Below are 11,875 nucleotides of genomic sequence, written 5' to 3'. Positions count from 1 at the left end.
TTGCTTGCTCCTGAGTCGAGGTACCACAGAGTGTCACTATTAATGTTGACTTCATCTTGAGCTATCAAGAGAACACCTTAATTCGTTTCGACTTCCAAGGCTAGGTTGGTTGTTTCTTCTATCTTTATATCAGAATGACAATCTTTTGCAAAATGCCCCACTTTACCACAATTGTAACATTTGTCAGAGTTACAATCCTTCGCATAGTGACCATATTTGTGGCATTTGTAACACTCGATGTTGGAATAATTCGATCAGCCGCCTCTTCCTCTACCACGTCCTCTTCCACGCCAATTTGGTTGGCTCGACTGTTCCTTCTCCTTATAGTACCCTTCATGGTTGCTGCCTTTTCCACCACGACCGTTTCCACGACTTCCACGACCACGCCCTCTATATTGAGAATTTTGATGATAGAGTACCTTTTCGTCTTTGATTGACGCCTTGGTTTGAAGTGCTTGCTCGAGTGTTTCCTCCTTCTTCTTCTTCTTTCGTTGCTCGTGTGCCTCGAGAGAACTGGCAAGCTCGTTGATTGTGAGCGTCGTTAGGTCCTTTGACTCTTCTATTTCGCACACAATACTCTCAAAATTGTCGGCTAATGTTCTAAAAACTCTTCTCCACAACTCGTGCATCGGTCAACTTTTCACCGTTTCGGTTGAGTTGATTCACCACAGTCTGTACACGCGTAATGTAGTCAGATACACTTTCTGACTCCATCATCTTCATGCTCTCCAACTCGCCACGAAGAGTTTGTAGACGCACTTGCTTAACTCGGTCGGCTCCTTTGAACACCTTTTTTAAGATGTCCCACGCTTCTTTTGAAGTGATTGCATTGGCAATCTTCTCAAAGCCCGACTCATCAATCGCTCGGAATAACATGTATAGTGCCGCCTTATCCTTTGACCGCATCTCTTTCAATACCTTGGTTTGAGCTGCCGTATAACCCGTGGTATTTGTTGGTTCTTCGACCACCTCCCATGTATCTTGAGAACCGAGAAGAGCTTTCATTTGAATGCTCCAATTATCATATGTGGTCGCCTTCGATAACCGTGGTAGCGGTATTTGACCCATCACATTCGCCATTGGCTCTGATACCAAATTGTAAAACAAGCAATCACTCACACTTGAATTTTCTCTAAAGAAAACACTCTTCTTTGAATTTCTCTCTATTGTATTTCTTTCTTTGGTACATATTACAATTGAGAGAACATCCTATTTATAGGCTTTAGGAAGCTCTTCTAGAAAAATCTTCATTATGGCCTTAAAACCCCACTAACAACATAATTAAAATTTCACTCACAACTTTTAACCTTTTACATATCCAAACTCCCATTCTACTCTTTTCTAGTAACTTCTAACTTTAAAACCCACAAATTACATTAAAGTTTATTCAACACAACATACTACCTACCAATCAATAAAATTGGACAATGAAAGCTTCAGTAGACAATGCATGAAGCTATTATATGCATAGGAAGAAAAAGTAATTCCCGTTAACTCAGTTAAAACATATGATCAAGTTTAATTTTAAAGCAAACATCAAATTTGACGACTCCCAAATACTAGTGAAAAACATGAAAACAAGTCCTATATACTGTGTTGGAAACTCCAATTTAACTTGTCTCCATTGTTAAGGTGCAGCTTGTATATTGTTGAAGAAATTGATTTATTTGAACTGTTTTGAAGTGGGAATCCAACATGAATGTCCATATGGATGTATTGCCTATTCTAGTTCCCCTGATCAGTTTAGGACCAAATTTGAAACAGACCTAGATGAGAGTTGTGGACCAATGAAACAGGTAGCTGGAAGAAAAGTTGGACCACTTCCTTTCGGAGCATACACTGATTTTGCATGAGATCCTACATCCTGCAAAGGAGACACTCCAAAAGAAACATGGTCCATTTGCCAACACACAACAGCAATGCTTCCACCCTAATGTTCACTCCAGACAAAATCAACTTCATTCATGTGCTTCTCCATCATCAAACAAGATAACATATATGTCACCACAAATATCTGTTGATGGCACCTGTGAAACACGATAACCGTGACCATTATTAAAAAATAAATTTTAAGCTTAACTCAATCTCATAAATCCGACTTATGAGGTGAGGTTTGTATCCACTCATATACTATGAAATGTTTTCATCTTTAGTTGATGTGGATTCTCCAACACATTTGCTCATGCCGAGAATGACAGCTCGTGCGTAGAACAACATATTATGGGTGATCCGATAATAGCCTGATAGCATCACCAAATATTCACTAGGATAAACTCGAAATGACTCTGATACCATATTAAAAAGCGAACTTTAACCGGTTTAATGATATTGAATTAGGCTTAAAGTTCACTTCGTAATAGTTAATGTAATTCTGATAAAAAATTTATAGGTGCTCTAGTAACCATTCAATGCATATATTCTCCTTCTATCTATTTCGCTTCTGAAAAACCTTGCATTTCTGCATCATCCTTCTCCTACTAATAACCCTCTGCGTCATCTTTCAAGTCAGGGACCTCAGGTTAGAACAAGGGTCGGATACAAATCCAATCCCTTCGAGAGAACATAGTCTGAGCCTCAGGTTTGTAGCACCGGAATACTTAGAACAGTAGATATAAAGAAACTAACAGGATTATTTACGAGATTACAGTATTATCAAAATTTGAAATTGGATCTAGATTGAATTCAACTTAGCTTTTGAAGAGCTTTTGGTTCGATAGATTATAATATGGATACAACTTCAGGACATAGTCGGTTCGATATTTTTAAATTAAAGTTTGGTAAAAAAAAAATTCAATGATATATTTATGATCTTCTCTCTAAAATTATGATTGGTTGAAATGAAGGCACCAGATAAGTGAAAAATGACAAACCTATTTAATTTTTAATATATTCATTTTGTTTGAATTAACTTACAAAATATTTGCAGAAGTCGCGTTCACTACATGGGTTCAATTGTTGCTTTCAAAAAGGTGTGCTTCTTTTTGCACCTCCATATTTCCTGGACCTCTATATGTTATTGCGGTACTTTATACGTTTTATAATTTTAAAAATACCCTTGTAAAAAAATTAAAATGTTTGAAGTTTTAGTTACGAAAGTATTTATGTACCTTCTGGAAAAAAAATGTTTTTTGAAAACACACATTTTACCTTACATAATTTAAAAGTTTTTCTTTTATAAAAGATTTTTGAATTATAAGAAGAATGAAATACATCTAAAAACTAATATTTTCCACCACATAACCACAAAGACTGTCAAATGCTCCCAGAATATGTAAACAATAACCAAAAAACCTTAAACCAATGCAAATGGGAGTCCTAAAACGCGATTGCTCGTATGTGGCTGCTTCTTCCTACACCTCCATGCCTTCTTACCTTCTTGTACCACCCCCATATGTTTTTTATATTCCAAAAATATTCTTTTTAATATTTCGGATTACATAATCTGGAAGACTTTTTCTAGATCCAGAATTAGCTTCTAGATTATATAATCCAGAAGTCTTTTCTATACCTAAGATTAACTATGTAATCCAGAAGTTTTTTTTTCAAATGTGTGATTAGCTTTCGGATTACATAATTTAGAAGTCTTTTCTGAATATGAGATTGATTCCGGATTATATATATTCCAATTACATAATCCATAGGCTTATTTCAAATGAAAAAAAAGAGTTCCGGATTTTATAAATCTCAAAAACACTTCCGGATCCAAAAACAGCTTCTGGATTATATATGGAGGTGACACAAAAAAGGAGAAAACGGTATTTTTACATTTAGTATGGGGTGGCAAAAGAAGGTATGGAGGTGTAGGAAGAAAGAGTCCTCGTATTTACATAGTTTTCCTTTTGGGCTTCTTTAATTGCTTGATCTGTAAAAAAAAAAAGGTCTAACTGCACTGTGGGCACAAAGATTGAGTTTTGGCCCTTGAAAAAGTGTGTTGTTATTCGCACTCCTCTTTTCAAATTAAAATATTATATAGCCATGTCTACAAAAGATTAAAAAAAGTCTGTAAAAGATCAACTATCATAATCCTCATCATCACCACGGAAAATACCAGAATAAAAATATAAGAGATAAAAATTATAAAAAAGGAAGTCATCTAATTATTGTTTATACAAATAAAAGTAATATATTTTTTTATAATTATATATATTTTTTAAAATATCAATATTATTCATCTATAAAAATTATATATATATAACTTAAACGCTATTTTTAAATAAAATCACAGATGTCAGTCATCAATTTAAGTTCTTAAGAATCTTTGTGATTGTAATATTTTATGTTAATAATATTTTTTAGGAGAAAACTATATAATAGTTTCTCCAAAATTCAATAAATCAAATTAATTGATACGGCGATAATGATCCTCTGAAAGCAATCTTTACCGTAGTTCCGTCTCTTGTTTCTCTAAAATTCATAGAATGTAAGCCCCTGTAGACTTCAAGACATTAAAATAATATTAATAAAAAATAATATTTATTAGAGTGTTTAAATTTCAAGTTGAGTATCCTTAAACAATGATAATTAACTTGTCTAATTAGTAAAAGTTAAAATAAATAATATTTGTTAGTAAATTATAAACAAATCAATAGAATGTCAAGTAGTGGCGGATCTTAATAATCAAAATAAATGTACAAATTTTTTTGAGGTGTTCAATTTATAAAATATACTAAAATTAAAAAAAATTATTTATATATATATACATTTTTGTTTAAAAGTGAAGGGAGCCAAAAAGTCACAAATGTTTTTAATCTTTTTGACGTAACAAATGTTGTTCCTTGAGCTATTATCTAACGAGGTAAAGTTAGATACATGTGAATATAATTAAGTTGTTCATAAATATATTAAATTAATAAATGAAAATGTAGTAGTGTTATTCTGTGTTGTGGTATCACTTCCTTGTTTGTTGCATGATGATAAGTAACGTGAAACTGATAAAACACAAAGTGTAGCAGTGGCATACATGTGGACGTTGTTTTTTCCTAGAAGTGGAAAATAATACATCAAAACCAAACTCGCCGCACACAGAAAACAGATTCATCTAACTCAACTAAACATAACATTCTTCTCCTGTTTCCATCCTTCAAACTTTCAATAAATTAATAAAATATATTCCTTCATCCTCTCGTACCATCACTTTTTACTCTCTAATCCTCGTAAAAACAACGGAATTATAACTAAAATAATACCTTTGTTATTATATATTATTATTACTTATTTTTGCATGTGTTAATAATTTATTATATGGGTAGTGATAATTTGACACCCTGCTACAAATTACATCCATCTTATGTCTATTATTTTACAAAAATATCTCTATCACATAAGTAATTCAAAGGTGTAATTTGGAGCAAAGGAAAAATGGGTGGGGTGTGAAAAAATCTATTTATTATATTGTTGATAAAGTCAGTGAATAGCCACGGAAAATGACATCAAACCGACACGTTCTTCTTCTTGTCCCTTGAAGAAGTTAACTCCTTAAGAAATCTAGAAACTGTAGAAAATTCAAAAGTCCTTCTCATTCTGGATCTGTAGCTAGAAAGTTTGAAGAGAAAATGAACTACAGAGACACATGGTGGAATGGCCCCACAAAGGTTTAGATCAACGGAGAAGTCTAAGAGTTGACCATTGAAAAGCATTTGCATCTTTCTTTCCAAGCCCAACGCTTCAAAACCATTTACTTTAGTCCCAAGTTTTATGTTTTCTTGGCTTTCACACCTTAGTATAAATATGCATGCCTCTTACAACAACAAGAACAAATAAATCCATCTTATAACCTTCACACACATTCACACCAAGACAATGGCAATGCACAAGAGCAGTTCCGGTTCAGCATTGGGTCCAGGAGGCTTAGACCTAACTCAAGCCTTCTTTAAGTCCATCATGAATGCTGAACCTTCTTCTCCCACAAAGCGCCACACCAAAATCTCCGTTGTTGGTGCGGGCAACGTGGGAATGGCCATAGCCCAAACCATCCTCACTCAAGATCTCACCGACGAGCTTGTCCTCGTCGATGCCATTCCTGATAAACTCCGCGGCGAGATGCTGGACCTACAGCACGCCGCCGCCTTCCTCCCCCGCACTAGAATTCAGGCCTCAACCGACTACTCCGTGACTGTGGGCTCCGACCTCTGCATTGTCACCGCCGGCGCCCGCCAAATCCACGGCGAGTCCAGGCTGAACCTCCTACAAAGGAATGTCAGCCTCTTTAAGAAAATCATACCCCCTTTGGTTCGTTACTCTCCCGACACCATTCTCCTTATCGTTTCGAATCCCGTCGACGTGCTCACTTACGTGGCATGGAAACTTTCCGGTTTCCCTTCAAACCGTGTCATCGGCTCCGGCACTAACTTGGACTCCTCACGCTTTCGTTTCCTCATCGCTGATCATCTTGATGTAAACGCTCAAGATGTCCAGGTTAATTATTTTTTTCAAGTATTTAATTATAAATTACTTTCATAGTTACGTGAATGTTGTTTTGTTATATATGTATGTATGTATGTTGTGATTCTGTGATTGCAGGCTTTTATAGTGGGAGAACACGGTGACAGCTCAGTGGCTTTGTGGTCTAGCATTAGTGTTGGGGGTGTTCCAGTGCTGAGCTTTTTGGAGAAGCAGCAAATTACGTACGAGAAGGAAATGTTGGAGGCCATACACAAAGAAGTTACAGAGAGTGCTTATGAGGTTATAAGGCTAAAAGGGTACACTTCTTGGGCGATAGGATACTCGGTGGCAAACTTGGCACGAAGCATTCTTAGGGACCAAAGGAGGGTCCACCCTGTGTCGGTTCTTGCAAAGGGTTTTTATGATATCCAAGATGGGGAAGTGTTCCTCAGCTTGCCTGCACAACTTGGAAGAGGAGGGGTATTGGGTGTCACCAATGTGCATTTGACTCAAGAGGAGAAACACAGGCTTATGGACTCAGCTACCACAATCCTCCAAGTTCAGAATCACTTGTCTATTTGATCATTTCTTAGATACTCCTCTTGTCCTTTTTCCCAAATTCTTGTTAATTGTAGTAACTACTTTTTCTTGTTTCTTCGATATTAGATAATAAATATGATCTGATATATATTATATTGTTACCTATAATTACTTTTTCAATTTTAACTGTTTTATCAATTATAAATACTTCATGAGTTATAACTCTTCTATAAGTTATAAGTGATCTATCTATTAATATATGTTATTTCTATTTTTATTGTTTTATGTGTATATAAATAGAATACTCAATGTAAGTTTGTAATAATTTTTTATTAATAAAATATATCATTTTCTTTTCTTCCTTTCTCTAAATGAGATATATAAAATTAATATGGTATAAGAGTCATTTTATAGCATATCATAGTGAGTGTTTGTTGGATTTATCAAATCATCAACTATCGGACCACTCATAATATATAATCTCATGCACGAGTTCGAGGGTATCGGCGTGAAAGGTGTGTGTTAGAGATCTCACGTCGATTAGAGATTAGGACATTTCATAATATATAACTGACTACAAACCTCACCATATAACCATTTTGTGGATGGATCTCACTGTTGATGTTTGGAATGATGTGCGCAATAGGTTTTTGCAAGGTGATAATTTTCGCATTGCGACCTTGCAAGTAGAGATATATGGGCTAAAGCAAGGTGATATGACGGTGTTAGAATATTTCATGAGATTAAAAATATTATGGGAGGAATTAGAGATATTTGAATCGTTGCCAAAGTGTTCTTGTGTAAACCCATGTAGTTGGGGTGTTGTTACTTGTGCTAGAACCTACCGAACCACAAGCTATGTTATATGATTCTTGTGAGATCTCAATGAACAATACATTCAAGTTCAGTCTCAAATAATGTTAATGGATCCATGCCATCTATTACATGGATGTTCTCTCTAATCGTTAAGCAAGAACAGGAATTTGGGACATGAGACACCACTTCTCATTGATAACAATGAGACTAACAAGGTGTTGATGAATACCATGGTTGATCCACAAAATTTCAGTGGAAGACAAGGTGGAGGTCACGATTTTCATGGACGAGGCAAAAGGGGAAACAATTTTCGTTTTTATACGTATTGTGGTAGAAATAATCATATAGTGGATACATGTTATCAGAAACATGGTTTTCCGCCACGTTAAAAATTCAAGCAAGGAGCAACAAAATCTGCTCATACGGCTGCATTCATTAATGCTAAAAAAGATGCTACTCCTTTCGAGGCTAATTCACCCAATATTAACATTTAGATTTCTCAAGAATAGTACAACAGTTTAATGGATTTGATTAAACAATCATCCTTTCAGACCCATGCTTTGAATCATATCAGTACATCTCAAATTAATTCAGTCAAATCAGATAAGTTTTCTAATAACTAGTATTAGACACAGGGGTTGCGGATCACATATGCTACAAATCGTTTCTTCTCCATTCGTAGTATTTCTCCTGTATTAGTCTCTTTACCTAACAAAAGTCAATTAAGTGTTAATTAGTCTGGTATAGTTCAAATATCTCCCTTACTCACTTTGATTGATATTTTATGTGCACCTTCATTTCACGTCAATTTGATTTTTGTTATAAATTGACCACAAATCACAATTGTTTAACCATTTTTCAACCTTCTATTTCTTTCATTATTCAGATGCAACCATGGAGAGTGATTGGTACAATTGAGAGATCACACAACCTTTATCAATTGAGGACTTCTAGTATCCATCATGTCACAAATAAAAATTGGGACGAGTAGGTTTAGCTTCCTTCCCTAAAGGACTTCTCATATGCCCAATTTGATAACTACACCTCTTATTTATGCTATATGGACCTACTCTAGCTTATTCTACTATTTGGACCCCTCAAGTCAACCCAAATTATTTACAACATATTTTAATCATTAAGAAGACCAGCAGGAAGAACTTTAGATGCTCTGGTCTTTGTCAAATTCTCCCTCTGGTGAGGTCTCCACTTGTATGTTGAGATGACTTCTCATAGTGTAAATGCTCATTTGCATCCTTGGTCATCTTCTTGTTGGCTTGGCTTGTATCACACGCTATGCTATTTTTTTTATGAAAATCATTTTCCTTTTTATAAGGATAATATAGATACCAATTTGGACACACATGATGTGTTTAAGCATTTGCTTCCTTTTATTTCTAATAATGATATTGTTGTGGCTACACCTGTTAGTGATATTGTTTCTTTAATTTCTGAAACTGTATTACCATTTAGTCTTCCTGCTACTAGTTCTTCTAAAATATTTACTTGATACTGATGTTTTACAACACAAATATTTTGATCCACAACCTTCATCTATTCGAGTTTCTACTCGTCTTTAACAACAACTTGGATACTTGAAGGACCATCACACTACTTTCTTCTCTTTAAAGATGTTATCAATTGATAAGTGTCATATTTCAGTAATATTTCATATTAAAATACAAACACTTATGGGTATGTATTGATAAAATAACTATAATTTAACTTTTAATTTATGAATTGAAACCATTTTAAATATTATATGATTATAATATGAATAAGAATGATTTATTCCCAAGTTTGTGTTAATTTTAGGATTCTTGGGGAAAAGGCTAGGGGAGAATAAACAAGATGAAAAGGGAAGGTTGGAAAGCTCAAAACTCGCCTAAACCAGAATAATTCTAGAGGAACTCGCCCAAGCGAGCCCAAACTCGCCCAGGCGAGCCCAATCACGCCTAGGCGAGAAGTTACTTAGTTCAAGCCCATATAGGTTAAATATGAGGTGTGATACACAACCCTAGACATCATTGGAGAATAGAAGGTGATAGAAAACACTAGAGGAGACAATCGTCAAGGAGAAACATTTTGGATTTCTTTTCTTACATTCCATGCTTGTAATGACCAACATGAGTGGTTAATTCTACCCTTTCAGATTGAGAGTAATTTGTTCAAACTCTCATGTATTGAGATGATATTTAAATATAATATTTTGTTCTTGATTGATGATTGGTATTGTCATTTTATTCTTAATGCTTGTTTTATCATGATTTTGATCCTTAGATTTGACTGAAAAATATTTATAAGCATCTGAACAAAATAATAATGATTAACATATTTGAATTCTAGGAATATATTTGAAATGTTAATTGCTATCAATATCTTCTCATAAGGATAAAGAGTTTTTATAAATATGCGAGGAATCAATATTTAGGAGACTATCTTGATAATTTTATATGCGATAAATTGATATGAATGAATTTTATAAGGGCATAAATATCAATCAAAGAGAGAATATTATAATAATTTTCAAAATACAAAAGAGTGAGAAGGATGAACCATAATCCCAATTTTCCCAGTTGAATCAACAACTTTCCCAATTGAATCAACAACTTTTTACTTTGCTTTATTTACATTCTTGCAATCATACACAACAAACTTCCAACAAAATTTATTATAGTGTTTTCTATTCAGTGAATCTTATACTTGAGAATTCAATTGTTCCTTGTGGGTTCAATATTAGGGACAATGTTGATGACATTATGTTGTTTGACAATGATCTATAGGAAATTCAGCGTGTTAAAACTCATCTTCATAACTCATTTAGTATCCAAGACCTTGGTACTCTTCGCTATTTCTTGGGATTTGAGATAAGTCATTCACCTTCTGATATTGTTCTCAATCAACAAAAATATTTTTTAGATCTTCTTTGTGATAATGGTTTATTAGCTTGCAAACCCGCCTCTTCTCCCATGGAACCATCTTTTCCTCTCTTTGAAAGTGAAGGTTCATTACTTTTGAATCCAAGTGAATATAGAAGATTGATTAAGCGTTTGCTATACCTTACTCACACTAGGTACGATATTTGAAAGGTTGTCTTGGTCTTGATTTATTCTTTTCCAGTTATAATCAAATTGTTATCAAAGCTTTTTCTGATTCGGATTGGGGAACTTGCATTGATTCTAGAAACTCTATAATTGATTATTGTGTGTTTATGGGAAACTCTTTCATTTCATGGAAGTCTAAAAAGCACCGTGTCTAGATCTTCTTCAAAGACAGAATATAGAGTACTAACTTCACTTGTTTGTGAACTTTAGTGATTACAATATTTGTGCCATGATTTGCATACTAATATTTCTGAATTTTTTGTTGTCTATTGTGACAATAAATCTTTTATATGCATAGCAAAAAATCCCACGTTTCAGTTTTTTTTATCAGCAATGGATAAAATAAATGAAAGGAACACCCACAAACCTACCATGTTACAAGCAGAGCCAGAACTTAAAAACTACAATACACACAAAGCAAACCAACAAAACTTTGGCTTTGCACTAAACCAGTTTAAAGAACAGGCCCTAAAAGCTTCCTCACAAGATACCACGTACTGTAGGGGATTTCCAGTGTGTGGCATCTGGGGAGTGGTACCCTCAACCCCATTCCTGCGACCTTGTGTGGATGGCTCAAGACTGACATCACAGCGCATGAGGACTGCATGGAGTTGACACAGATTTGGTCCATGCAATCATTCAACATCTTAAAGAACAGTTTAGCTTCTTAGGACTGTCACGTGAAGCAACTTTACTTGATTCAATTCTAACAGAATGGTAAGGCACATAACCATCCTTCACCCTATGCATGAGAGTAAGCTGCATGTCCTAGCTTTCCACTGGACCTCAAATGAGAAGCACACGTAAATATAGCAACAGCCAATTACTTACACATAACTACACAACATCAATATGTGCTTCCCTTCCATTCCAGCATATCAATTCCTTCCAGACTCCTTGGCTGATAAGCATCCAACACAACCAACAAACACCCTCCTTTCCTGCTTATAGTCTTCATTTAGATAGTTAAAACCTGCATCAGCTTGTATACACCTACTAGGATACTCTTGTCGTGCCAGAAGAGCACCTCAACCCAT

General features: G+C 34.8%; 2 protein-coding genes across 2 annotated transcripts; one reads left to right on the top strand and one right to left on the bottom strand.

The window, feature by feature from the left end:
- Positions 1-600: 600 nt before the first annotated feature.
- LOC137808983 (uncharacterized) lies at positions 601-1,080 on the bottom strand. The gene has a single exon (XM_068610128.1). The coding sequence runs from the start codon at positions 1,078-1,080 to the stop codon at positions 601-603; it is 480 nt and encodes a 159-aa protein (XP_068466229.1).
- Positions 1,081-5,541: 4,461 nt separating this feature from the next.
- LOC137809603 (L-lactate dehydrogenase B-like) lies at positions 5,542-7,069 on the top strand. The gene is made up of 2 exons (XM_068610716.1): positions 5,542-6,414; positions 6,520-7,069. Exons 1-2 carry the CDS (start codon positions 5,800-5,802, stop codon positions 6,961-6,963), a joined length of 1,059 nt encoding a protein of 352 aa, XP_068466817.1. The 5' UTR covers positions 5,542-5,799; the 3' UTR covers positions 6,964-7,069.
- Positions 7,070-11,875: the final 4,806 nt, after the last annotated feature.

This window comes from Phaseolus vulgaris, chromosome 2 (genome assembly GCF_000499845.2).
Source record: "Phaseolus vulgaris cultivar G19833 chromosome 2, P. vulgaris v2.0, whole genome shotgun sequence".
In the NCBI taxonomy this organism is placed as follows: Eukaryota; Viridiplantae; Streptophyta; class Magnoliopsida; order Fabales; family Fabaceae; genus Phaseolus; species Phaseolus vulgaris.
This window is presented reverse-complemented; position numbering and strand designations above follow the sequence as displayed.